This window comes from Pimephales promelas, chromosome 21, assembly GCF_988280905.1.
Source record: "Pimephales promelas chromosome 21, fPimPro1.hap1.1, whole genome shotgun sequence".
Lineage (NCBI taxonomy): Eukaryota > Metazoa > Chordata > Actinopteri > Cypriniformes > Leuciscidae > Pimephales > Pimephales promelas.
In genome coordinates this window covers 11,338,164-11,364,700 of record NC_142789.1, presented here as the reverse complement: position 1 = coordinate 11,364,700, position 26,537 = coordinate 11,338,164, and the positions used below count along the sequence as shown (strand labels likewise).

General features: G+C 36.2%; 2 protein-coding genes across 4 annotated transcripts; both read left to right on the top strand.

Annotated features, from left to right (window-relative positions):
* The first annotated feature begins 173 nt into the window (after positions 1-173).
* ptbp1b (polypyrimidine tract binding protein 1b) lies at positions 174-16,712 on the top strand. 2 transcript variants are annotated; one of them, XM_039655579.2, is made up of 16 exons: positions 318-434; positions 952-1,002; positions 2,260-2,290; positions 6,705-6,765; positions 6,854-7,026; positions 7,616-7,762; positions 8,239-8,394; positions 8,569-8,679; positions 8,828-9,002; positions 9,088-9,168; positions 9,271-9,416; positions 13,805-13,838; positions 14,619-14,711; positions 15,565-15,781; positions 15,859-15,936; positions 16,439-16,712. In XM_039655579.2, the coding sequence occupies exons 1-16, from the start codon at positions 427-429 to the stop codon at positions 16,569-16,571; spliced, it is 1,695 nt and encodes a 564-aa protein (XP_039511513.1). In that variant the 5' UTR covers positions 318-426; the 3' UTR covers positions 16,572-16,712. The 2 variants fall into 2 exon arrangements, with proteins under 2 accessions (XP_039511512.1, XP_039511513.1); XM_039655578.2 differs by lacking the exon at positions 952-1,002 and having other exon boundaries at positions 174-434.
* Positions 16,713-19,135: 2,423 nt separating this feature from the next.
* Positions 19,136-24,490, top strand: fam174c (family with sequence similarity 174 member C). Of its 2 annotated transcripts, XM_039655959.2 has the most exons (3): positions 19,138-19,538; positions 23,996-24,124; positions 24,294-24,490. In XM_039655959.2, exons 1-3 carry the CDS (start codon positions 19,261-19,263, stop codon positions 24,295-24,297), a joined length of 411 nt encoding a protein of 136 aa, XP_039511893.1. In that variant the 5' UTR covers positions 19,138-19,260; the 3' UTR covers positions 24,298-24,490. The 2 variants fall into 2 exon arrangements, with proteins under 2 accessions (XP_088981198.1, XP_039511893.1); XM_089125072.1 differs by lacking the exon at positions 24,294-24,490 and having other exon boundaries at positions 19,136-19,538; positions 23,996-24,128.
* The last annotated feature ends 2,047 nt before the right edge of the window (positions 24,491-26,537 follow it).

The following is a 26,537-nucleotide window of genomic DNA, read 5'->3' as shown; positions in this document are numbered from 1 at the left end:
ACAAGAGTGATCACGTGTATTCTATTATGTTAAAATAATTGATATCACTAAAGACATAATCAATTGTATCTAGTAAGGTTACTATTACGCTGGCAAAATAACAGGTTGGCCCGTTTATTGAATAAAATAAAACTTATTCCATTAGTGAATAGGCTACTTCATTATTCAAACACGCAGTCAGAACAATACTAGGATGCACGACACGCAATTTCTCCTTCCTCAACTGTAACCGCCCTTTGCTTTCAACTCGTCTTATCCAATCACAATCCTCCTCGTGTCTTATACTCCCACTATTTACTAGAGTTGGCCAATCACCAAGCTCATCGCTGAGGCTTCACTCAACGCACTCCGCCATTTTGTAGCGCTTTAAGAAAACTCAGCCAAGCAACAAAGTTGCGGATCAGAGCTGCTGTTCTTCTGTATGCAATGGACGGGTAAGTGATGCTACGTTGTTATGAATGGAAAATAAGTTGGACCTGCCTGATGTTAAACATTGCACTGGTATAGCCTTACGTGTATCAACTGTAATGTAGACTATATATCTTTTTTGGACACCGCGAGCGCTCTTATCATCACCAGTTTCGATTAAACAAACCCGTAGGTTTCCGTACGCCAGGCGTCTGCATGATGCTCGCTATTTTGTTTGGCACATTTAGCTTTTTCCCCCTGGTTTGCCTGTTTTATTTTTTTTATAAACTATCATTGTTTGCAGCCTAATTGAGTTTGTTTTCTGCAAAAACAATTCTATTTCCACCGAGAGGACTTGTTGCATCGTATGCAGTTATAAAAGTTTAAGTTAAAAGTAAACCATAACATTCTTTAAAACGCTTTAATGGGGAAAGCAGGCATTAAAAGTTATTCTTTCTAACCAGAAAATGATTAGTAACGTGAGTAAATGTAACTTGATTAGTTAGATTGTGTGATGGCATTGACATCTTTTTCCCTGTGCAGCCGCCTAGAGACTGAATTGTATCCTATGGGATCAAGTTACGCAGAATTAGAGTAAGTCAACCTGAAATATTATAGCTCAGAATTGGTGTTTATTTTATTTATTTATTTTTGCCTCCCAGAGATTGCATTTTTATTAAGTAGTTTTATTAGAGGAATATCAGTGTGCCCACAGGGTTTCTTTTACAAAATGCTCCATAGTTGCCAGATTCCACAAAACAAAGTTACTTTGCCATTTTAAATTCCCAGTTGACTATTGATTTTTATTTGCTTTTTGTTTATTTTTTGAACAGTGCAAAAAAAAAATAGTTTTAAACTGGGTTAAAAAGCAACCACAATATAGTGTATAGAAAATTTAGTTCAACTTCTTGAGGTTTGTAATCAACATTTTCTGAGACTCATTTCACAATCTTTGTTGGAACAAGAAACTCCATTTGTTGAATAGTAACCTAGTGGTGGTTAATGCCACATAGCAGGAACAATTACTGTTGTAACTACTGTAATGTGGAAGAAATTGTGGTTTCTATAGTAAATGAGTCTGATAGACCTGGATGAACCAGACAGACACACTGCACATGTACCATGTAAGATGATACACAGAAACTAAAACCACACCCCAGGTAGGCTATTGTGAAAAAAATGACCCCAGTCATCAGGACCCTCTTGTTTGAGCTCTCATTTGCATAAATGTTTTTCCCTCTTGGGAAAGAGGTATCCGTATTTGTTTGGCACAGTCTATTTCTTTTTCGATTCATTGTTTCAAACATAAAAGCCTTAAAGCTGTGCTTTGTAGATATGAGGACTTTTTGAAGTCCTGATCCAAAGGGGAGATTCTGGTATTGCGTTTACTATGAGTTCATGTGAAACAGGATGTGGGGGTTAATCTTCAACCATAGACTGACCCAAAATACCACTCATTTTTCTTGCTCTAAGGGAGATCTGTGGGAAGGAACTAGATTACACAGTCTATTCACAATCTGCTTATTCCTTTAATGGGAAAAACATCTGACCAGCATGAACCAAATGAAATATTAGACTCATTAGACCCACTTAAATATGAATCACATTTCTTATTTTGGTTGAGGATTTTAATTTCACCTTATGGCTTGCAGAAATGGGATACATTCTGAAAATTACACATTAGACATACTGTCCTGTGCATAAAACATTTTTTTTTTTTCTGTACCTTTTGTTTCATTGGGACTTAATACAAATGCATGGGGTCAGAATGGTTCCTCTGTTCTTTTCTAATGTTGCTTCTGTTTTCCTGATCTGATTTTTTTTCCCTTTCGTTTCTCTTTTCTTTTACAGCCTTGTTCACGATATTGCAGTTGGCACAAAGGTAAGAATTTTATATTTGGTCCTTCGGCCCGGGTCACAATGGTAGATGACACTTGCTATACAGCTTGAATTGGTTCAATAAGAACAGATTTTTTTTACTTCATCATCCTTTAATTGTCTGTGTGCCATGACTCCCACATGGCCTTTGTGACTTCCACACCTTGTGCTATCACTCTGTCAAGAAGGTGAATCATTTCGAAGCAAAAAAGATTTGTTAGAACAAGCACTGTGGCATTGGGCCATTCCACTTTGTGCTTTCTCAACTTTCTATGAAAGCGGATTTATCATTTAACTTTAAAAAAATGAATGCTGGATCATTTGTCATAATATTTGATTATTGTGAAATGCGTTGTTAAAAAAAATCCCAAACTTGCTGCCTGGATCAGCCTTTACGAGGCAACAACATGAACACTCCCCCGCTCATTTTCTCATTAAAGATTATTTCCTGTGGTATGTGGCTAGTGAGGAGGGGCCTACAGGATGTGAAACAAAGGCTGATTCATGAGGTTCATTTAGGTTAGTTACTTACACGCTTCAGGTCATGCAGTAACTTATGTCGCATTAAAATGTACCGGGACTGTATTTATCTGAGGATTACTATGGTAAAGGGGTAGGCACTGTTTTAAGAGTGTTTTGATAATTGCAAAAGTTGGTTCTGAAATTATATGAGATGTTTCCTAGTTTTTGAGTTAAAATAATTGTAAGGGCATTATGTCTCATCATGTTCCGATCAATTACCCTAAATGTTAAATCCCCCTGTAGTCAATTTTATTCCTCAAAACTCATCTTTGAAATTACATATTTCAACTTTTATTCCTTAAAAAAAAGAAAGTCTGAGAGTCTTTGGTTGACTGCAGTTTTGAAGAGAATATACTAGCTATGGTATTGACTTGTAAATTTGCTCATGGTTTGTCTTAAATCATAATAAAAACTTATAAATAATAATAATTTTTTTTTACAACATGTAAAGCAACACTAAGTAAGATTTCTTTACCTTAAAATAATGTTTCCAAAATCGTTTCAGTGGTTCATTAAGTCGTAACCGCTTTGGGGTCCTATATCTGCTATAACCACACTATGTAAGATTGCCAGATCATGTCGCATTTCTGTAGTTCCAATGATATGTAAGAAAACTACAAATTTGACTTGCTTTACGTCAAGCGTTACAGTAGTCATTATTTATTTAGTTCTTCGTTTCTGATGTTGCAATACATCATACTTTCATGAAATCATGCAACATACTCTACCTTGCTACCATGCATTCCAAAACCGGTGCTAGCTAAGCAACGAGCGTGAATGCGACAGTATGCTGCTGTAGGCTAAATTATTTTATTTTTTTTATTATTAAATTAAAGTTAATGGACAATTCTGCTTACAACCTGTAGGGTGACCGCAGAGGAAAAGTTACTTGGTCTTGGTCAATGTGAAACCTCATTCGGAAGCCGTTTTACTTCTGTAATGTGACATTTCTGGGTGAAACAGGATATTGGGAAAAAAGTGTAAAATAGGGCTCGATTTTATTAATTGTAAACTAATTTGATTGACAATTAGATAACAAGAATTGAGCTAGGTTGAATGCAAGTGGCTATTCTAAATGACTATTTGGCTATTGGTTAGCATTAATGTGGTCTAAGTGATGTCATCAGACTAGGAAAGTATTTAAATGGTGGAATAGCATACACCAATCATTCACTAAAAAATAAGACCATAGAATCTGTAAAACTGTCAATATTAACTGGGAACAAGCTATGGGCTAAAGTAAACTGCAGAAACCAATTGTACAGTAGGAAATTATGTAGGGAGAAACTGGATGTTTATCATGAACACCGGCCCCTATTATTGTTTGACTTAATTTTTCTATACCCACAAAACCTTTGGTATCAGCACACATTAAATTTATGCACAATAAGGTCAAAGACATTCATTAAGAAAAGTATATGATCAATTGTAATTTAATGTTTTTAAATTGATCGTTGAATGTTCTGGTTGTTTAGATGGTCTTCAGATGACTGTATTTGTCTTCGCGAACACAGGTGGCAAGCATTTTATTGAGGTTTTTACCTCGGCCTAATGATTGAACCCATTTCAGAGACATTCCTCGGAGATTGGTTTTGGCTGTTGATATGATGAGATGAATGCAGTCTATTCATCAAATGCAAATATGTTTGCCTCATCACTCAGCACACACATGTAGCTCTTGTGTTTGTTCAGCAGGGCTGATCAGAGGGAAGATGGCTGGGGGAGGTGCTAATGGGTCACATGGGGGTTCGCTTGATGCTATCAGTCTCTCTTGTTCTCGGTATCTCATAAAGAATGCAAGTTGAAAGCTTGTGGGTCACAGGTACTGATTACAGCGAGCTAGCAATCCACAATACTCTCAGCATGTTTTAACTCGCTAAAATCGTGATGTTGTTTTTATGGTCTCTGTGTGCACAACCAGGTATTTATCTGTCAAAAAAAGTGCAGTGCCATGTGTATCGACTCTCCACAGGGACAATTTCTGATCGGCCGTTGCTACAATTGCACTTTCCAATGTAAAAAGGTCTGGAACTGTGCTTATAACCTGTATGGTTAGTGTAGGAAATGGCTCAAGTTAGAAGGCACACCTGGGCGAATGGAGATAATGGGTCTTGTGTATTCAGTTCTGGGTTGGGTTTCAGTTACCTGCAGCACTAGGTTTCCATGGTGAGCGCATTACAATCGGAGCCGTGGTAACGGCCCGTTTTTTGTTCTTGTGAATTGTTGCTGTCTTCTTCGCCCCTCCCCCCGTCATTCACACCCCCTAATCTAAAGCAAGTATCCCATCATGGCACACCCAACAAAAAGTTAACACATCGAATGTTTGTTTGTCATGCTTAATTAACTTCATTGAATGCACAGAGATAGTACTATATGACAGCATCTAGAAGCTTTGAAGAATGTTCTGGATTCAGCTCAAGTTAACGGTGTAGCTATGTAATAGAAACCACTGAAAGTGGTTCATTTTAGTACAATATGGACTTAATATGGATTTAATTAAAATGAGGGAAGTTGTGGGAACATCCAATTTTATGTTTTTGTAATTTTTATAAAGATCACGGTCAACTGTGTTACTACTGTTTTTAAGAGCAATTTTAAGTAAGTGTTCGATGACAACAAGGGGAAGTAAAATAAAAACAGGCTAAATAATATACATTTAAAATGAGACAATTCACAACGTACCGGCTACGTGGAGCAAAGCAAACTCCATAAAACGCTGTCCTTAACCCAAAACTAGAAGTGAATTTGAATGAATAGTAGTTCTACTTCTAAAAGGACAATTTAGAAATCCCTTTCAGAAATAATTAACGCAAACACGCAGTGCTTTATTGTTAAGTGTTGCAAGCATGTTGTAAGTTCATTGTTCGTTTTGCTAGAAACCGGCATGGTTTAGGCCAGGGTAACAAGCAACTGAATATAGCTATAAAGAAGGTTTCTGTAAAAGTGTAAAGATTAGCGTGTTTTTCAGTAACTATTTAACCTTTTGTTTTTTTTAGCTTAGTGTGTCATAGCAGATGTATTTTGTGTAGCCACCCCCCTCTGTGTTACATGTGGTTCTCATTGAGTCGTTTGACTGTGGAATTTTAATATGTGGTGGGCAGGCCTGTGCGGTTACATGGGCTTAGTAGTTTCTGCTGAATACACATATATCACTCTCTTTCTTTAGTCATGCGCTGTGATTGGACAATCAGACTATAGTATATTTCATCCAAAATACTGTTACTTTCTTTGTCTCAAATGTCTGCACTCGGATAATGGACAACCAGAACAAACATTTGCTTTCAATTGTCCGAATTAAACGGGACAAAGACAGTTATTTGCAGAACTGTGATTTATTGCTAATGTTAATCGCATGTATTAAATCTTGGCTTAGAATGTGTTGGAAATGGGCTGTTTGATACCAAGCGCAGAGGTTAAGAGGTCTTAGACTTGTTCTGTCCTTCTTTAACAAAGAAAATTGTGATGGAGCAAATGCAAAATTCAGTCTGGGCTGGACAGGCGTTCCTCTTGGTCGACGACCTGGAAATGTAAAACCACCCCCTCTCCCCATAGTCTACAGAGATCTTCTTCATAGGTTTGTAGTGGGGGATGTCTTGTGGTTGATCTCTGACCCCGCCCGCCCTTAAGGCTCTGCTTTTTGTACGGGAAGGCTGAATGTAGCATTGCCCATTTCCTGCGTTCAGAGTTTCTGATGTAAACTTGTCCTTTTTTGGACATCCCACTATCATTGTTTCCTTTACTACTTCTTGTTACCATTCAGGCTAAGGCTGGGTTCATCTATCATTATGTTCTTCCTCTTTCCTTCAAGTGTCCTGTTTATAAGTTTGTAAACCTCAGAACTGACCTAAACTGTCTAAACCTCATACAAATGATACGTTTTTTTCTTTTTCTTTCAGAGAGGATCTGACGAGCTGTTCTCCTGTGTTTCCAGTGGGCCTTATATCATGAGCTCAGCAGGTAGTATTTTTATGCTCTATACTTTTTTTGTTTCTTTCTCAGATGTGTTGTCCCAGCATTCCATGCTGATCATCTGCTCTCAATGTAGCCAACGGCAACGACAGCAAGAAGTTCAAAGGTGAAATCAGAAGTCCTGCCGCCCCGTCCAGAGTTATACATGTCCGGAAGCTTCCCAATGACATCAACGAAGCAGAGGTCATCTCCCTCGGCCTTCCGTTTGGCAAAGTCACCAATCTGCTCATGCTAAAGGGAAAGAACCAGGTACTATTGCCTCTCCTGTTATGACATTCTTAGCATTAGCTCAGAGTAGCATAAAAGGTTGACTCGACCAAAGCTTGTCTCCTAAAAAAATGTGGATTTTTCATTTATGCAGTAAATAATCTCTTCTTAGATTAGTATTAGTGCCGTCACCAATACTAGTGTTTTCTAGATTTGTTTGTTTCGCATATTAAGCATTAGCAATGTTAACATCAGACTTAATTACTAGGAATTGTTTGTGAGTGTATTGTTGAGAATCTTGACAAATTAATTAAATATAATAGAATTCAGCAAGGATGTGGCCAAGGCATATAGATTACCAACGATTTCTATTTCAAGTAATTGTTGTTCTAGTGAACTTTCTATTTATCAAAGAATCCTAAAAAAAGTATCTTGTTTCTCCAAAAATATTGAATTTCACAATATTACTGTTTTACTATATATTTAATCAAAAGAACCTTGCCGCCCTCAAACTTTTGAAAAGTAGTGTATGTGACATTTAGCTTGTTTTGCTAGAAGTTTTTGCATTCATGTGCTTGCATAGAGCATTTTTCGGACTTAAAGGAAAATGCATGATTGCATTATTGTGCAGGCTTTCTTGGAAATGAATACTGAAGAAGCAGCACAGACAATGGTTACTTACTACTCCTCCGTAACACCCGTCATCAGAAATCATCCCATCTTCATGCAATACTCCAACCACAAAGAGCTGAAAACAGACAACTCACCAAACCAAGTGGTATGTGCTTCAAAATCTTTTTATTTATTTATTTATTTTACGTCTGCAGGCTTTGGGAAGCTTCATTCCACTTTTCTACATAGTCGATCATTTGAAAATGTATACATTTATAATTAAAATGTATTTGCAGCTGATGTTTGCTTGATGATTGATACAAGCAAAGGGCCTGGTTTGCTGTCTTCTACGCTTCTTGTTTTTTCCCCCGCATTTTCCACACTGCCCGTTTCCCTTTTCTAAACACAGTTTATATGCCGCTAAAGGCTTTAGCAGTGAATTCCACAGCTGCAGCCCATCAGCGCTCATTTGGACGATAGCTTAATTTGTTTTGCTTTTTCTGTTTGACCTACTAACAGTGTTTACTCCATACTCGATTTGTTCAGAATAAGCCATCTATAAATTGACTTCTTTTCGATTTTCTTTTCTTTTAAACCTTATTGAAATTTCATTTAATCTTTGCCATTGTTTGGTGTCTACAGAGGGCACAGGCAGCACTGCAGGCAGTAAATGCTGTCCAGACAGGTAGCATGACTCTAGGTGCTGTTGACCCATCCGGTATGACTGGCCCCAGCCCCGTCCTGAGAGTCATCGTTGAAAACCTATTCTACCCTGTGACCTTAGATGTCCTTCACCAGGTATACACTTCCTCTAGTCTATTCTACACCGTGACCTTAGATGTCCTGCACCAGGTATACACTTCCTGTAGTCTAGTACTCTGAAATTGACTTTCTGACTTAATCCTTTCTGAATGAACTGTTGGCAGTTGTGATTGTTTGATAGATACTAAAATATCTTCGGGTCCTAAACAGATCTTCTCCAAGTTTGGCACAGTGCTGAAAGTGATCACATTCACCAAAAACAATCAGTTTCAAGCTCTACTCCAGTTTGCTGATGGCCTGACAGCACAACATGCCAAGCTGGTGAGTGGTGCCATCTATCAGCCATCTTATGTAATGACAAATATTAAAACTTGGTTTTATGCCAGCTCACATACTGTGAAAGAATTTGAAAGTCTAGATTTTGGCAGGATGTTTGTGGCATAGTTTTGACTTAAATCTCTTTCCTCAGGCTCTAGATGGCCAGAACATCTACAATGGCTGCTGTACCCTGCGCATTAGCTTTTCCAAACTTACCAGCTTAAATGTCAAATACAATAACGACAAGAGCCGTGACTACACTCGCCCCGACCTGCCCACTGGGGACAGCCAGCCTACTCTTGAACATCACCATATGGCTGCTTTCGGTACAAATGCCCAGCACACGCTCTTCTTAAACACAGTTCCTTTCTGCCTCTTTTCGAAATTTCTAAAAGTTCTCGTATTTTGCAGCTACTCCCGGGATCATCTCTGCCTCACCATATGCGGGAGCACACGCCTTCCCTCCGCATTTTGCTATACAGCAGGCTGCAGGTATGACGGCACACAGCTTGAGTCTAAAGCCTTCTCCATTTTATATTTTCCAAATTATTATGTGTTGTGATTTGTCACGTAAATTGAGACTGTCTTGATCAGGGTTGACAATACCTGGGGTTCATGGAGCCCTGGCCTCACTGGCCATGCCTGGGGCAGCAGCGGCCGCTGCGGCTGCAAGCAGAATGGGCTTCCCCTCCCTCCCTGGAACCCACTGCGTCATGCTGGTCAGCAACCTGAACCCAGAGGTTAGTAGTTCATAGTATCTCATGGATCTGGACGTGCTCAAAATGTCTATTTAAATGTCAGGTCTTCAAGCAAGCTCAGGGACTTTTATTAAGGTTCCTAATGAGCCTTAAATTTGATTTTCTCTCATATTTAATTTTATAATGAATGAGAAATGCATTATTTGTAAAGCTGTCACAATGCTAAAATATCTCTCCAAAAACAGCGGAACACTTTCATTGTTATTATTATTTTTTTACATTTAATTTTATATTTCAAATATTGTAATGCATAAATATTAATCAATTAAATTAAAACAATCATAATGGCATTACAGCAAAAGCTTAGTGGAACATTCATTTTAAACGAAATGTAATATATAATAGAATAAATAGTCATAATTTAAATGGTACGTCAGCAAAAACCTGGTCCTGTTATACATCACTGGTCTGTATAATTGTCTGGATTGCTCATTGTGTTCTAAACTGCCGTCAGGTGGTGAAGGATTCGTTTTTAGGATATATCTGTGTAAATTAATTGGTACCTTAGATGTTATCTGTAATGTTTATGGTCTTTTCGGCAGGATAAGCGATACATAGAAATCTTTAAGATGGGTGTACTGCACACTGCCGACACAGGGAACTCACCTAACACAAAATAGATTTCATTACATACGTAATTATGCAGGAAATATTAAAGCTACACTGTGTGATTTTTACCCCCATCTTGCGGTGAAAAGGTATATGACCATCCAATGAAAACTAGTTTCTTTTCCTCTCAATTCCGATTTCGTTTTAACTCCTACGGTGGCCAATGTAGTCCAAGATTAACATGGCTTCCAGTTCGACCTCGTCCATGAGTGTTAACTCAAACGTAAACGCGAAAGGCGAAGCTTGAATTAACGGGTATGTGTCTCTTTGGCTAATGTACTTTCAAGATGGAGGGGCAACATGCCGACCGACATTAGAACCCCTTACCCGTATGTATTTTCAATGGCATATTATACACTCACGAGAATACTTTATTAATTGAACAAAGTAAATATACATTAATGAGCACATTATATTTTATACACATTATAAGCGATTTAAAAGCTCCCGAGTCCCAGCGGAGTCACACGTTGATTAACCGGTGGGAATATACACAATAGGCCTACCTGATATTGAACACAAGAGGGCAGTATAGCACTACGTATGACTCGGTTCTGACCCGTGTGCAAAGTTTCAAGAGTTTTCGAGCATGTTAAGGGCCCCAAAAGTGCCCGAATATTCTTAAGAAAAAAAAAATAATAATAGAAAAAAATAATCCTAACAAAAACAATAGGGCCTTCGCCCTTTCAGGGCTTCCCCTAAAAATAGTTACACACAGTGTAGCTTTAAGCATAAGCATGAACATTTATCTGGGAATATTAGCAGAAATTGATTTGGAATGTACAATAAATGTTACAATACAACACATTACCCTAATTCAAGATTGCACTATAATTGTATTAAAATCCCAGCTTCACCAGTGTGCTTCAAGTTTTATTTGTATATAATGTTGAGCTAAATATTAATGTAAAAAAAAAAATTTTTAGATTTTTTTTTAATGAAAACACTGTTGAAAATGTTAGTTGTATGAATAAAATTACATAACCACATTAAAGTTGTCTGTGTACATGCCAAATTAAAGGAGTAGTTCACTTTAAAAAAATCTTTTGCTAAAAATTTACTCACCCCCATGTCATCCAAGATATCCATGTCATTCTTTCTTCAGTCGAAAAGAAATTAAGGTTTTTGATGAAAACATTCCTGCATTTTTCTCCATATAATGCACTTCACTGGGAACCAAACAGTTCAATGTCCAAAAGACACTTTCAGTGCAAACTGTTCAAAGGGCTTTAAATGTTTCCAGATGATGAATAAGAGTCTTATCAAGTGAATATCAATCGCTCATTTAATAAATAAATAACAAAGTTTAAGTTTTATAAGCTCAAATGCTCGCCTTGCTCTTTTCCGTGACGCACGTTTGTGACTCTCCTGTTCGAACTCGTTCATCAAAATGAACAAATCTTTTTCCGAGTCAGTTGGTTGATTCAACGAATGAATAAAGAAAGCCCTTTGAACAGTTTGCAGTTTGGAGTGAAAGTGTCTTTTGGACCTTGAACCGTTTGGTTCCCAGTGAAGTGCATTATATGGAGAAAAATCCTGGAATGTTTTCATCAAAAACCTTAAGATCTGTTCGACTGAAGAAAGAAAGACATGGACATCTTGGATGACATGGGGGTGAGTAAATTATCAGCAAAAGTTTATTTAAAAGTGAACTACTCCTTTAAGTTGTATGTGCATGTCAAGCATAAAGCTGTATTCAGATTAGAGTTGCATGATTGATCGTTATAAGATTGTGGAATATTCAGATATAAACACTGTCTACAGAAGCGATCGAAATAGAGCAAATCACTTTTTGACGCTTTAAATAATGATTGCATCGATTGCATTATGCCACCAAGAGGCAAAAAGTGACTGTTAAAAATGTGTTTGTCATTGAATCATTCAAACGATTCGTTCAAAAATTTACTTAGACTGCAGCGTTTGAAATTTTGCCGGAATCGCAGCGTGCAGCTCTAATTCAGATTTCTGAAGAATTATTTTGACATTTGTAATACAAATGTTGAGGTGTCTTGTCTGTCAGCTGATCTGATTTTCGATACTAAAATGAAGATCAGTATAACTTTTAATAAGTAGAAGAAATGAAATAACCATTTAAATGTTTTGTACGTTTGCATTGTAAGAATGTACAGGAAGACTTCAGATATAAAAACTGACTTGTTAGGTAATGCTTTCCATTAAAAGCAGATGATTTTCTATTCATTCTAAACAATGTGTGGTGGCTTCACATTTTATGATGTCATGAGCAATCCTGTCATTCATATAGTTCAGTGATGGTACATTTTTATTTTAAAACAAAATGTGATTTTTGTTTTTGTATGTTATAATGTGAAAATAATGGTAAAACAATGGTCACATAGTTACTACATGGCCACCTTTTAAAAAATATATATTATGTCTTGTAAGGGTGTGACGAGATCTCGCAGTATTAAACCGAGACACTATTTCTCGTTGATGTGAAAAGCTGTCTTGTGAAATCAGCATGACGGAGTTGAGTTTGTCATTGTTCAGCCATCATATGATGATTAATGGATGTACACCATTCATTACAACATAAGTAAAGACATTTCAAAATGCACCTAGTATTTGTATTTTGGTGAATGAAACACTATTTTTAATAGTCATAATTTCATCATTGAAATTTTCTTAAAAACAGCGTGATAATATAGTCTTGTCTCGTTCTTGTGAAAACAATATCATATATCGTCTCATCAAGTGAATGGTCACACCCCAAATATTTTTTAATACAAATATTGGTATATTTCAATTAAAACAATGGCATGTAACCTTTTCACTGTATTAACTGAATTAAATTAACGGTACAGTGGATGTTGTTACTACTGCTGAATGTTTCTTTAATTTTAGTGCGTTTATGATCTATTGTCGCTCAGTTAGTGTAGTGTACAGGCCAGGGCATAAAGCCTGTTGTTTAGTGTTTCCATTAACCGAAGCTCTGCCCTTTATTCGCTCAAGTGTCCTCACCCCTTCTATAATGCATTGTCATTTCTTCCTCTAACATCCTCAGGTTTTGTGTTAAAAAAATCCATTCTTCTTGTTGCTTCCATTTGAATATGTTGCTGCTTTATTTCATATTCCACTCATCTCCTCCAAATATTATACAACGGTAAAATTGTGAAATTGTATTTTCTGTTGGTCTGTTCTCTGAAATTCATTTGTACTGTTTTGTTAAACAGACCATTGGAAAGTGCATTTACACATGTATCAAAGAAGCACATTGTTTACTACAGTAACTAATTTCTAAAGATTAGCATGTTTTGCTGGTAAAGTTTCTTTGTTAAATTTAGCACTATATTTTGTATTTCTTTATGTATACTGACCTTGTTTTTTTACCTCCTTTTTTTTCTCCTATTTCTCTCCCTCCCCGTTCCCCTCATCCCATTGCTCTTTTTTTGTTTTTGAAACATCGTTCTCCTTTGCCATCTGGCTGCACGCACCATATGTCTCTCTACTCATCTGATCTGTACGAACAATTCCACATCATCCCACAATCACACACACACACACACGCACACACCAACATGACTTCAAACACACAAACATTTCTTTCTCTTCTATCCCCCACCCCCCCACTCCCACCCCTCTCTCTGTTCCCAAACCATTAACCATCTTCATGATCCAACCATCGTTTTTCGCCATTTCCCGTGGAACTGCCTCGCTGCCTCGGATATGTTGAACCTCCACTCTGCCTCCGATCTTTACCTGTCTCTTCCTCCTCCGCTGCCCCCCTCTGCTGTCCTTTAAAGAGAGTTACGCCCCACTGCCTCTTTATTCTCTTCGGTATGTCATCCTTTAGCATCTTTTTTTGTCACTCATTTATTCTGTTCTTTTTAATTTGGTTTTATTTCCTCACAAGGAATATGTGAGGCCCAATTCTTTGAGTGCCTCGCTTGTTTTCTGCAGTATTTGGTGTGGTGAGATGAGACGCGTCATGAAAAGCTGCAGCTTTCCCGAAACGACAGCACTTCCTTTGAATGCTGACGGGAGGCTGCCGCTTTTTATGACGGAACAAAGCAAATTGGCTTCTTGTAAAAATGTTGCATGCTTTTGAAAACTGTTCGTTTCACCTTTTTTATTGCATGTCTTTTGGAGAAAAGCTGTTTAAAATACTTGGTTTAATAGTCAAGACTCCTGCTGTTTTATATGTTCATTCTTTTTTGGGTTAGAAAGCATTTTCATCCCCCTCAAAACTTTTTTATCTTTCAAGTCTTGAACGATTCTTATCTCAATCGGTCAGTTTAAATCTGTTCCTCATGAGATCGAAGATTTGCAGATCCACTACTCTACTCTTAAATATTTTTTTTTTCTTAACTAAGAATAATAAGTTACTTTGTCCTTTTTCACTTAAAGCCCTGATAAAATTGCTATTATACGCTAGTCATTTTATATATATATATACATTTTTTTTTTGTACCCTGAAAAGCATGTGATGGTGTGATATATTGGAGTATCTTGATTGTGAACTAAAGTTGTTTTATAGCTCAGACTGGTTTTGATAAAGGTGTGTCTGATCATAACTAATTGCATATTTGTATGTGACATGATCCTGTCTTTTTGTAGGTGTATATGGGGATGTAATGAGAGTAAAAATCATGTTCAACAAAAAGGAGAACGCTCTCATACAGATGTCTGATGGGACACAGGCCCAACTCGGTAAACTCTCTTAATATTATGGGTTTTTTGCGTAGAGAAGGAGCAGACTATTTTTATAATACATGCATACATATAATATTCACATGGTTTAAAATGAATGCCCACCAAATGCAGGTAATGAGTAACGCATAAAACATGAGCCAATTTGGCGTGTTACAAATAAATGTCATATCGCTTTGCATGGCATTACTATCAGAGCCCTTGCCCTAAAAGGAGCTGTGCAGTGCCACATCTTTAAAATTCAAACACATTGTTTTCTATGACCGTATACACACCGTCTATCCACAGTGCCCAGATATAACTTTAAATATCACTTGCCTTAATACAGTTAAGGAGCCTTGCCCTATAGAGAAACACATCCTGGCCAAGAAGAGCAAGTAATCACATGAAAGAGAAATTGATCTTACTCCAAAAACACCTGTTAACCTCATAATTGCAAGCAATTACATTAATTTATATATTAAATATCTGTAAATAAAACAAAACATTATAAGCACTATTGTCCCCTCACTCCATAAAAAAATCCTTTAAATTTAATGGTATTCAGAACTAACAATGACAAATAAGTAGGCTAGCTATAAATTATATATAACAGAACACAAATTAGGCTATAGTGGCATTCTTTAACATACAAATGTCAAGCCAAAATTAATTTATTGAAAGTGAAAGTGAAACTGAAACGGCAGCTCCATTCTCATTCGTCAAGAATCCAAAAATGTTATGGTAGTGCTAAAATTGTTTTTTGCAGTATACTGGTTCACATCATGGCTAACTAGGGTCAGAATGATACACCCTCTGTATATTTTGTTAGTTTTCAATTTTAGTGTATACATTGTACACTTTTATATTTCAGCAATGAGCCATCTAAGTGGACAGAAGTTATACGGCAGACCCCTGCGCATAACACTGTCCAAACACACGACTGTCCAGATGCCACGGGAGGGTCATGAAGACCAGGGTCTCACCAAAGACTACAGCAACTCTCCTCTCCATCGCTTCAAGAAGCCAGGCTCCAAAAACTACTCCAACATCTTCCCTCCCTCATCTACCCTGCACCTGTCTAACATCCCGTGAGTTGATCAGCTTCTTGTTTTTTATATGAATTTAAAAACCAGATCTCATCTGTAACCTTGTTTCTGTGTTTTAGACCCGCCGTTGTTGAAGATGACCTGAAGATGCTCTTTGGTAGCAGTGGTGGTCTCGTCAAGAACTTCAAGTTCTTTCAGTAAGTCTTTGCAGCTGTTGCATGCAGTAGCCTATCAATTAAAATTACTTTAATATTCAATTATTTTATTACTTCTGTATTAAATATAAGCTTGTTATTAGCCCTAATTTTTACAAATATTTTATCAGGCAGACATTCTATATTTAAATTGTGTTTCTTTATTGAATAATACAATTTCTAGACACATTGGCTTGTCGTTTCTCATTATAATTCCTGCCTTTTTATGATTATTATTACTATTATTTAAAATTAAAACACTTCAGCAAGTTAAATGGTAAGAACACACTGATCACCTATATGCAATACAAAATGTATTATTTAGTTAGTTTAGTTTGTATTAGTTTAAGTACATAGTGAATGGTTTTAATTATTTGCTACCTGGTTATTTTCAGTTAAAATGCAGTTTTTGGCAGCAACAATCCAATTATTATTATTATCTTCAGCACATAAATTCTCTGTCAGTTTATCCATAAGAAATGCTTACAAATTCTTCAACTTTCAGGAAGGATCGCAAGATGGCTCTGATTCAGATGGGTTCCGTGGAGGAAGCAATCGAGTGCCTTATCCAGTTCCACAACCATGATCTTGGAGAAAATCACCATCTTAGGGTTTCCTTCTCCAAGTCCACCATTTGAGAGAAATATTCTCTAGAATGGGTGGGAGTGGCCAGTCATTGTAAACCTTAATGGGTCTTAATCACAAAGCTCACTTCCATCATTCCATTATTTTATTTAAGAGGCATTTTAGTGGACCTTTACAGATGTACTTTTTATTTTAGTCAATTTTTTTAGAACAGATGTATTATTAGTTTCCCCTGAAAAGTTAATTAACTGTATGTATCACTCCATCTATTAGTTTCAGGCTAGTTAAGGCTGGTAAAATGATTTCTATAGAAACAGAGACAAACCACTTCAGGCCTTTGATTCCATTTGTGCCTTCAGATTTCTAGAACCTCAGTCAAACTTCTGCAATGTTTGCAAATCTATGGGTAACAGTCCATTTCATGGCCTCAGGGCCAAGCATTGATGCTCCTATGAGACATGGGTAGTTTCATCAGGCTGATGGTACAGGCCTTAAACTCTGCGCCTCTGTGTTCTGTATTTCCCAATAGGTTTGTTGACATCATATCCTCTCGCTTCAGCATTTATACTGTATTTTAGACATAGAATGTTTACAGTCATTTTTTTTTTCCTTCAAGTTAATGCAATCATTTTTTTGAATATAGTATTTTCAAGATTTGTATTGTTTTTATACTGTGGGCCATTGCATGTTGGCTGTGGTCAGCGGATCATTAACCGCTGTACGTTTACTGTTTGTCCTGTATTTTGCGTAGATGTTCAGTGTCTGGCTTCATGTTATTGTGTGATGTAGATTATTTATGATATTCTACTTCAATGCCCCATTTATTTTATGTATTCATGTACCTGTGTGTACACTACAGCTTGATACCAAAGCCTTTCCTCCATGTACCTTCCAAGGGCACCCTGTAGCCTCATGGTAAACGGCATGTGGCCTCTCTGAGGGGCTTAATGCTTCCCCATTCTTTGTAAAGAACAGTACTGTGGGATCTGTGATGGAAACAGTTAAAGTGAACTGGATAAAAGCTGCATCACATAACTCTCAGATCAGACACAATGGCCTTCCGTGACCTCAGTTTGAGTTTTGGTCTTTGAAATGACAAGTGCCTTTTTAAAATGTCTTGGTTGATTCATAGCAGTCTATCCTGGGGACATCCAGCTGCATTAACTTTCAGAAGATGTTTAACAAAAGGCTTGATTGTGGTGGCCCAAATTTGACACTCGGACCAGAAAATGTAATCTTCTCTGTTTATATTATATTCTTGGCAATGTTTCATAATTGATCAAGTTATTTTGCTTTACTATTTTGAAATTTTGCATTAGTTTCTGTCTGTTTTTTTTTTTTCCATTTGTTGTATGTTATACAAATTGTGTGGGACCAATCTAAGAAAAATAAGGCGATGCTTAAAAAAATGCAAATGCTCCTTGGATGTAGAAAAAAAGAATTGCTTTAGCATTTTTGAAAACATTTATTTTTCAGTGGCTGGATAAAACCTGATTATGCATCCTTGCACAACTTTAAAACCCTCATTTTACAACATCTGCCTTAGATAAAGTGCTTTTCTTATAATGGACAGATGAGGTGTAAATACTATTTTTGTATCTCAATGTTAAAAGTTATGGGTTTTTATATTACCTAAAAACGTGTATATTTTGATTACAGTTATGGACCATCATCATGGAAAAATATAGTTCAATATAAAACGGTAAAAATCAGGATTACACTGTTTTCAGTCTTTATCTTGTTCTTCATGGCATTCCTAGTTGTACTTTTTGCCTTCAATAAATTTCTTACTCCAGTCTGTGTAGCCACGATCATTCATGGGCCAACAAATAGACAGCTACTTTGTCTTTTACGAGGTACTACATTACAGAAGATCACATAAACTCATGCAAGAGCTTGGAAAAGTTAAAGGAGTAGTTCACTTAAAAAAAAAAAAAAAAACTTTTGCTGATAATTTACTCACCCCCATGTCATCCAAGATATCCATGTTGTTCTTTCTTCAGTCAAAAAGAAATTAAGTTTTTTTGATGAAAACATTCTAGGATTTTTCTCCATATAATGGATTTCAATGGGAACCAAACGGTTCAAGGTCGAAAAGACAGTTTCAGTGCAAACTTTTCAAAGGGCTTTAAATGATCCCAGACGATGAATAAGGGTCTTATCAAGTGAAACAATCGCTCATTTAAAAATAAATAAATAAATAACAATGGGTAAGTTTGTAAGCTCAAATGGTCGCCTTTCTCTGTTCTGTGATGTGCGTGAGAAAAATCCTGGAAAGTTTTCATCAAAAACCTTCATTTATTTTCGACTGAAGAAAGAATGACATGGATATCTTGGATGACATGGGGGTGAGTAAATTATCAGCAAAAGTTTTTTTTTTTCTCAAACCTCTTGCGTAAACGCCGTAGAAATACTCGGACTTGACGTATTTGCGTAGAATATGATTCAGGCAACAACAATTCTCACAATTAACCACAGTCCATCAAAATACTACATTATTAATTATTTGAACACTGTAAATAATGAAAAGGTCTATGAATAGAACGTGTTAATGGTCTCTCAAAAGAACCTGGCGGTCTCCTTGTTGATTCCCCTCAGGACACAATTTACCGTAACACTCACGTTACGTGTGTGCTGTGTCGTCACGTCTTAAATCAGGAAGAGGAACTGGACTCAGTCGTAAAAGAGAACTTCATATTTGTGTGTGTATCTTCTGTTGCCTTTAAAATACACTAACTTACTATGAAACATTTATTTCTTCTGCCTCTGCTGCTGTGGGCTGTTTCTCATGCCGACGACGCGAATAATGGGCAGAAGCCCATTACCACTGCAAAACAATTACCCGTACTCAAGAGCACTTCAAACATCAGCATCAGTACCGATGGGTCTGATAAAAACACCACAAGCAGCGTCAAGAAAATGGGCTTCGATCTGGACGGCGCGATGATTAACCGGGCACTGTATGTTCTTATCGGGATCACGGCCATCGGAGTTCTGTATTTCTTAGTCAGAGCTGTCCGGTAAGTGATCTTGAAAATTAGGTTTTGTATTAAAATGCCCTCATCCAAACAGTGTTAAGTGTACATACTATAATACTAGACAGTATACACAGCGATTATTGCAAACGTGCTTTTATGGTAAGAAAATTTGCAGTTGTGTGATGGGCTTCTCTTATTGAGCTGGAGAGAGAGAGATGCACAAAAACATATTAACTTTTTTTTTAACATGATATTGCTATTCTAAAAACTTTTATACAAATAAAAAGTATTTTTGAGAAATTTTAAGAATAAAATGGTTACAAGAAGATTCCACCCAAACGCATCTTGTAGAAAAGGCTGTTGAAATTAATCTACATGGATCGAGTCGCCCCCTCATGGCCCCTTTACTTTACAGACCGAATTATTCCCTAAGTCCACTAAAACTGATAAACGAAGTACAACAGCTATGTGGGCTGCTTTTATTGTGCTTTTTTACACTATGTGTGTTCATAATGAATGAATCCTTCACAACAAATAATGCTTTACAATGAACCCTGTTATATCCACAAGTTTCCTACGCCCCATGAGGCCTTGCGTCAAAAGTGGGCGCGACTTCCGGTTGGAAGTAAACAAAGCGCGATTTGACATGCTTGACACTCGTTCATTTAACAGTTGACAGTCATTCAAGTTATAGCGATCCAAACTAGCTAACGATGTGGGAACACAACCTCAACGAAATTCAAAAAGGTGAAATAACAGTACCTTTACCCTCCGCAGTAGTTGATTGGGAGTATTATAATAACATTATTAATAATCAATACTCATCAAGGCATGGTGACAGACAGTTGTGTGAGCTGACAAACAATTAAAATAAAAAAATACACACTTAGTCATTGTGCTTTGGAGTTTATTCAAAATTATAAATGAATGTGCTGCTTGAATACATTAACTGGCACATTTGGTATTCTGTCAACACAGGCTTTGATCCTGAGTTTAGGTGTAACATCAGTAGAGAACAGCCAATCACATGCTGATAGAGTTTATAGAACATTAAGAATTTAAACAAATGTACACAGGAAGATTCGTCGTCTTTTGGGAGGTGATGGAAACTACAGTCGTTGGCAGGATCAGAGACGGGCTCTGGCAGAATCACTCTGATTTCGTTTTCAGCTTATGTTCAAAACAATCCCGTTTAAGCCACTAAATTAGTTTAGTCCGGTTATACATACAACCGCGAACAGCACATGTTGTCCCTGAGCTCCGTAACGACATCTCTCATAAAGATTTGCGTCTTTAAATAGTAAAATAATTCTCCGAAAAACAGCTAGCCTCTTCGCTAACTAACACACAAAATACCATTGGAATGCTACTTCCGCCGCCTCACCGGAAGTTTCACCCACTTTATTTTTTACAGGAGCGCCCCTCGGAAACTTGTGGATAGAGCTACATACAGCATTTTTTTTCTGTTCAATAAAATACATTCGCCTGTTGAGTAACAAAAGCAGCTTATCTATTACAACATTTCAAATCCGTGTTTTCATCATCTCTGAAAAGTCAAGCTAATGTTGATTCTTGTTTCGCATTCTCTTTTTGCCAGCAGACTTTCTTCTGTTCAGATTTTTTTTATTATTATTATTTTTTAAACGCGTGATTAGAGGTTTGAGATTTAGCTGCTAAATGTCAACCTTTCTCGCTCGTTTTGACATCGAAGTTATGGCACTCTTATATCCTACAGTCATCCAAAGTAGCCTGAGCAACTTTTCTCTATTTACGAAGGCATGGATGGGCAAGTGACATGTGTACACAATTTCCTGTGAAAACCATTCCACCTGGTCTAAAATATAAACACTTATAATAGTGAATCAGGCAAAAACACGTTTTGGAAGATGGATTGATGATGTATTTGGTCATTACCATTTATATAACCAAACTGAACCAAACTGTGAATCATTTTTCATTGCTTTTACGCAAAATGTATTCAATGACCATATTTTCCAAAACCCGTAAACACTTTTGTCATTGAAACTTATCTGCAAAACACTATATATTTGCAGCACATTTTTCGAATGCTAACAACACACTGCTTTCAAAACTGACAAAAGCACATTCAAATCAGAATGATGACAAACTCCGTGCATTTCTGCAGGAATTATATTTAAATCTAAAGTCTTCGCAGAATATTTACAATGAAATTAAATAATAATTATTACAAATACAACTAATGGCCAGTTTTACAACCAGATGTCATGTTTTAGTCTCTATTACAGTACTATTTTTTTTTTACGGTTCTCTTTGGGAATTGGGATGGCTTTAGAGTAATTTTGAAACATGGATCAAGGAAGACACATAGACGAGGAAAGAAAATTGGTAGAGTGAGGGAGGAAGATTGGCAGAGAGGAGGAGGACTAGAAACCTCACAGTACTGTAAATCCATCCATCCATCCACCCATGTATTCCATACAAGCTTCCAAAGCGCTTGGACTGTTAGGGCTGTGTCGTGGGGAGACTGGAATCTTCCCAGCGTCTCGGGTCGTAGGCAGGAAAACACCCTGGACAGTCTGGGAATGCCCATCACAGGGATGACACACTCGCACACATTCATATTCACACGCTCACCTGTACTGTATGTCTTTGGCAGTGTTGTGCAAGTTACTTCCAAACTGTAATACATTAGGTATTACTTGTTACTGTTATTTAAAAGTAATTCATTACCTTACAATATTACTGTCTCAGAATTGTAATGCGTTACATTAGTCATGTATTACTTTTGAGTTACTTTCACCAAAATAACTAAGTAGAACTTTACTTTGGGGCTGTAACGATATGCAATATGAAACCGAAATCGCGATTCGCCACACGACTCAGATCCACGAACCTACAGAATCGCGACACACCTCTTCCAACTCCCAGCGTTATTCTCCTTACCGTCCAGATCCAATGCTGCCTTATCTTTAAATTAGGCTATTAGTATTATTTGAAGTTATCATTATAAAATACGTAGACCTACACCACAAAACTAGTTAAGGATAAATTATTTAAAATTGGGTCCAGCATTATGGACATGACATTTGCAGTCAAAACTTGAAATAAAAATTCTCAGAAAATGTATTGAAACGTATATAGGCTACTTCCTTAAAGGACTCCAGACATTAGACAAATATCAGTCTGTTTTATTTTTAATATTAGGGAAAAGACACACATTCATGCGTGACAAAAAAATAGGAGGCAAAATATATTTTTTGTAATTCTGTTAATTACACTGCGCAAATCGGATGAGGAGGGGTTGGCTCTCCAGTCTCCATAGAACTTAAAATATTCATTTTATTTTAGTTTTCGTGTTCGCATTTATGAGGAAAAAACAGACGCGACCGCTCTGAACTGGCACTAAAAGACTGCTTTAAAACTTTCACATAGTCTGTTGCCTGTAATACAAGCCTCACTGAACATGTAACGAGTAAAATATTACTGAAAATTGATTAGTAATGCCTTACACTACTGCGTTACAGCAAAAAGTAATATGTTACTGTAATGTATTACTTTTGTAATGCGTTACTCCCAACACTGGTCTTTGGATTGTGTGGTAAACCCAGAGGAAACCAATGTTCACACACAGAACATCGTTGTGTCTCCAATACTGCATATATCCCATTATACTAGACACAGTGTTGGTGGTTTTATTTATTTATTCATTTATTTTGGCTGTTGTTGTTGTTTGAACTTTTATTTTATTATTTTTTTGCATCTAAATTACTCTATGTAAAGTTTTAGAAAAAAAGATATTGCAGCATTTCTCATTCATTCTTTAGGCTGTAATGCAGTCAGTAAACTGCAAATATCCATATTATGCAGTCAGTATAATACGAAAATGTATTTTTATAATAATATTTTTATCAAGTAATTAATATTTATGTGAAAAATAATCATTCAAACTTTAAAAATTAGAGTTCACCATTTATGTAAATCTCCCTGTTAGTGTTTTTTTTTTTTTTCAGGTCGGTGTGTTATGAATGAAGTGCATGTTTTCTGAATGAGAATTGTTGCCAGGAACAAGCTTATCTTGAGACATATATGCAGTGTTTTGTTGGTCTGTGTGAGTTTTGAAGGTGAGATTTACTGTTTGGTAATGCAGACTGAGTGAAGAGTTTTGAAAAAAAAAAAAATATATATATATATATATGAAGAGTTCAGATGCAAAAGCCTCTAAGTGCCATTTGAAATTTTCTTCTAGAATGATCATTTTTATCAAGCTTGTATATTTAAGTTCAGTGATTTCACTTAAATGGCAATGATAATTACATATTAATTGTTATTTAAGTGAAATTACTGAACTTAAATATACAAGTTTGATAAAAATCATCATTAAAGAAGAAAATTTCAAATGGCATTTAGAGGCTTTTGCATCTGAACTCTTCATATATGTATTTATGTATGTATGTGTGTGTATGTTTGTTTGAACTGTTCCTTCAAGTGTTAAATGATTCTTTGTGCTCTCGTTCAAGTCTGAAAAAAAAAGGTGTTCAGAGGAAGAAATACGGGCTCCTTTCAAACCATGACGACACAATGGAGATGGCCCACCTGGAAAGCGATGAGGACGATAACACTGTTTATGAAGCCAAATCGTTGAGAAGGTAGTCAAACACTAGATTACTCTGCCAGATCCCTCAAATATTGACACAAGTATCACTCAGTCTCTGCTCAACTGTAGACTGTGGACTGTGATGTCGGAAATCTATACCTCAGATATGATCTCGTTTGACCTGCTTTTTAACAGCTTTTCTGCCCTGCTTCTTTTAACAGATGAATCTCGGGGGGATGTGTGAACACTGCCAGAAAAAGAATGTAATGAAGACAATCCCATTCTCTCCACCAAAATGGTTGTTGAATGATTTTGTTGTCGTTTTCAACAACCATGAGAGGATCTAGTCACGACGCTTGGATGCTTTTGTTCCAAGAATTATGTGGATATTAAAGTGTGGCTTTAAACTAGATAGCTACATTTTGGACTGACATGACCAAATTGATCTTTTTGGAAATTTCTTGGAAGGTCGTACTTTTTTCTTTTCTTTTTTTTTTTTTTTTTTTTTTTTGTGTGGAAAGTTAGTTATCAGATTTCTTTCTGCATCAAAACTGTTTTGTGCCAAAGTTACTTATGTATCATTTGTTGTGGGGGTATAAATCTGAGTATGAGTCAATGTGTGTTAATTAATATAAAACACACACTAACAGTCCTGAAAGTTGTTTGCTAATTTATTAGATCATTACATTGTTTGGACTATGTGAATTTTTCGTTTTAGATGTACCATCATAATATGATAGATATTTTGCTTTTTTTAAATTCATTCTTTCGTTCTTTCTTTCATACTTCCTTTCTTTCATACCTCCTTTCTATACTGGGGCTATTTCTATATTCTGACTATTCATTTCAGATTTAAAAAAATGTGTATGAATATGCCAAATACCAGCATATGTAAGAGATGCACTTTAATTTTTAGGGTTTAGAAAGTAAAGCAGCCAGTCATGATATTTTATGCCATGACAGCACCCTGACCGTCTTTGTACCATTGCAAGGTTGGTTTGATAAATAAAATGAGTTGTATTTTTAAAGACTAAACATTTTGGGTCCAAACGTAGATGTGCTTTGTGCTCAGTTCTGCTTTCAAAGTCATTGGGTGTGTTAAGGTTGACTTGTGAAAGTCATATATATATATATATATATATATATATATTTTTTTTTTAATGGATGTGGTTTTGCAATTAAATAGCTTTACGTATTTGCAAAACCACACCCATTGAAAAAAAGAATGTAACTTTCACAGGTCAACTTTAATTAACACACCCAATGACAAATGATTGTGCTGTCAAAACAGCAAGCCATCTTCAGGTATATGGATCAAACCACAGAAGTGTAAATGATGGCAATCACATGGTTATAAATATACTTACTTGTCAATTCTGTCCAATACTGTCAAATTTAAATGCATAAAGTATTGCTCTATCAATATTTAATGTACATAATTCTAATGATTCCTGAAGCGTGCCTTGAATTCATCACCTTTTTGAAAGTGCATTTGATTGGATGTGTTTTTGGGCTTTTTTGTAATTAAATTCTATTCTATATTTTCTCCTATTTCTCTTTGCTCTATTTTTATCATTCTGAAAGTTATTGGTCTACTTTGGCTTTAAACAAAAACATTGACGTTTTAAATTTTCATTAAAACATTATGTAGAAACTGAAGCAGTTTATAGAGGTCATCACATGAGAAATCATTTGACACACAAGAGATCTTTAAAAACATCCTGTGTGTTAAATTGCTTAAAAACATCTTCAGGCCACCTTTATTTATATAGCGCTTTATACAATACAGATTGTTTTAAAGCAGCTTTTAAGAAATAACAGGATAATTATTCAATGAACAGCAGAAGAAAAGTGTCATTCAAGTCAGTTCAGTTGTGGAGATCATCTACTATTAAATTAGTTTATTTAATCTATAAGGCAGTTCTGCAGAAAACAGTGATGTCATGATCCAGTTCAGTTCTTGTCCAATAGTGTCAATGCAGTCAAATCATTAATATTGTTGAGTTTTGATATGTAGGTTCATTGTTGATGGCTGCTCTGTTAAGTCTTTGTCGTCTTTCTTTTGAAAGTCACGTGTCTAGTATCTGTACAACCGCATTTTTCCATCTTAAAAATATTTCTAAACTACGTCAAATGCTCTCATTGACATATGTGGAACAATTATTATTAGAATTTATTAGGATTAACCCCTTGAGATGTATCATCTCGTTTTCGAGGGGGTCCTTACAGTGAAACAATTAGAACTAACAAAAACATAACAAAATTACAATTTACAATACATCAAACAAGACACCAACAATACAAAAAAAAGAAGAAAACAATGTATACATATACATACATATATGCACACACATATACATATAAGCAACAATACACAACAACAATACACAAAGCTACAACACCAGTTTCAATAATAACATGAGCAGTCTACTTTTAAATAAAGTAATAAAGATTGTTTAAACAAC

Excerpts from the sequence above, each read along its gene's own strand:
- ptbp1b (XM_039655579.2), top strand. Across the intron at positions 6,766-6,853 it reads TTATATCATGAGCTCAGCAG|CCAACGGCAACGACAGCAAG; the intron begins GTAGTATTTTTA and ends CTCTCAATGTAG. Across the intron at positions 8,395-8,568 it reads CCTTAGATGTCCTTCACCAG|ATCTTCTCCAAGTTTGGCAC; the intron begins GTATACACTTCC and ends GGTCCTAAACAG.
- fam174c (XM_039655959.2), top strand. The coding sequence starts at position 19,261 with ATGAAACATTTATTTCTTCTGCCTCTGCTGCTGTGGGCTGTTTCTCAT. Across the intron at positions 19,539-23,995 it reads TTCTTAGTCAGAGCTGTCCG|TCTGAAAAAAAAAGGTGTTC; the intron begins GTAAGTGATCTT and ends CTCTCGTTCAAG.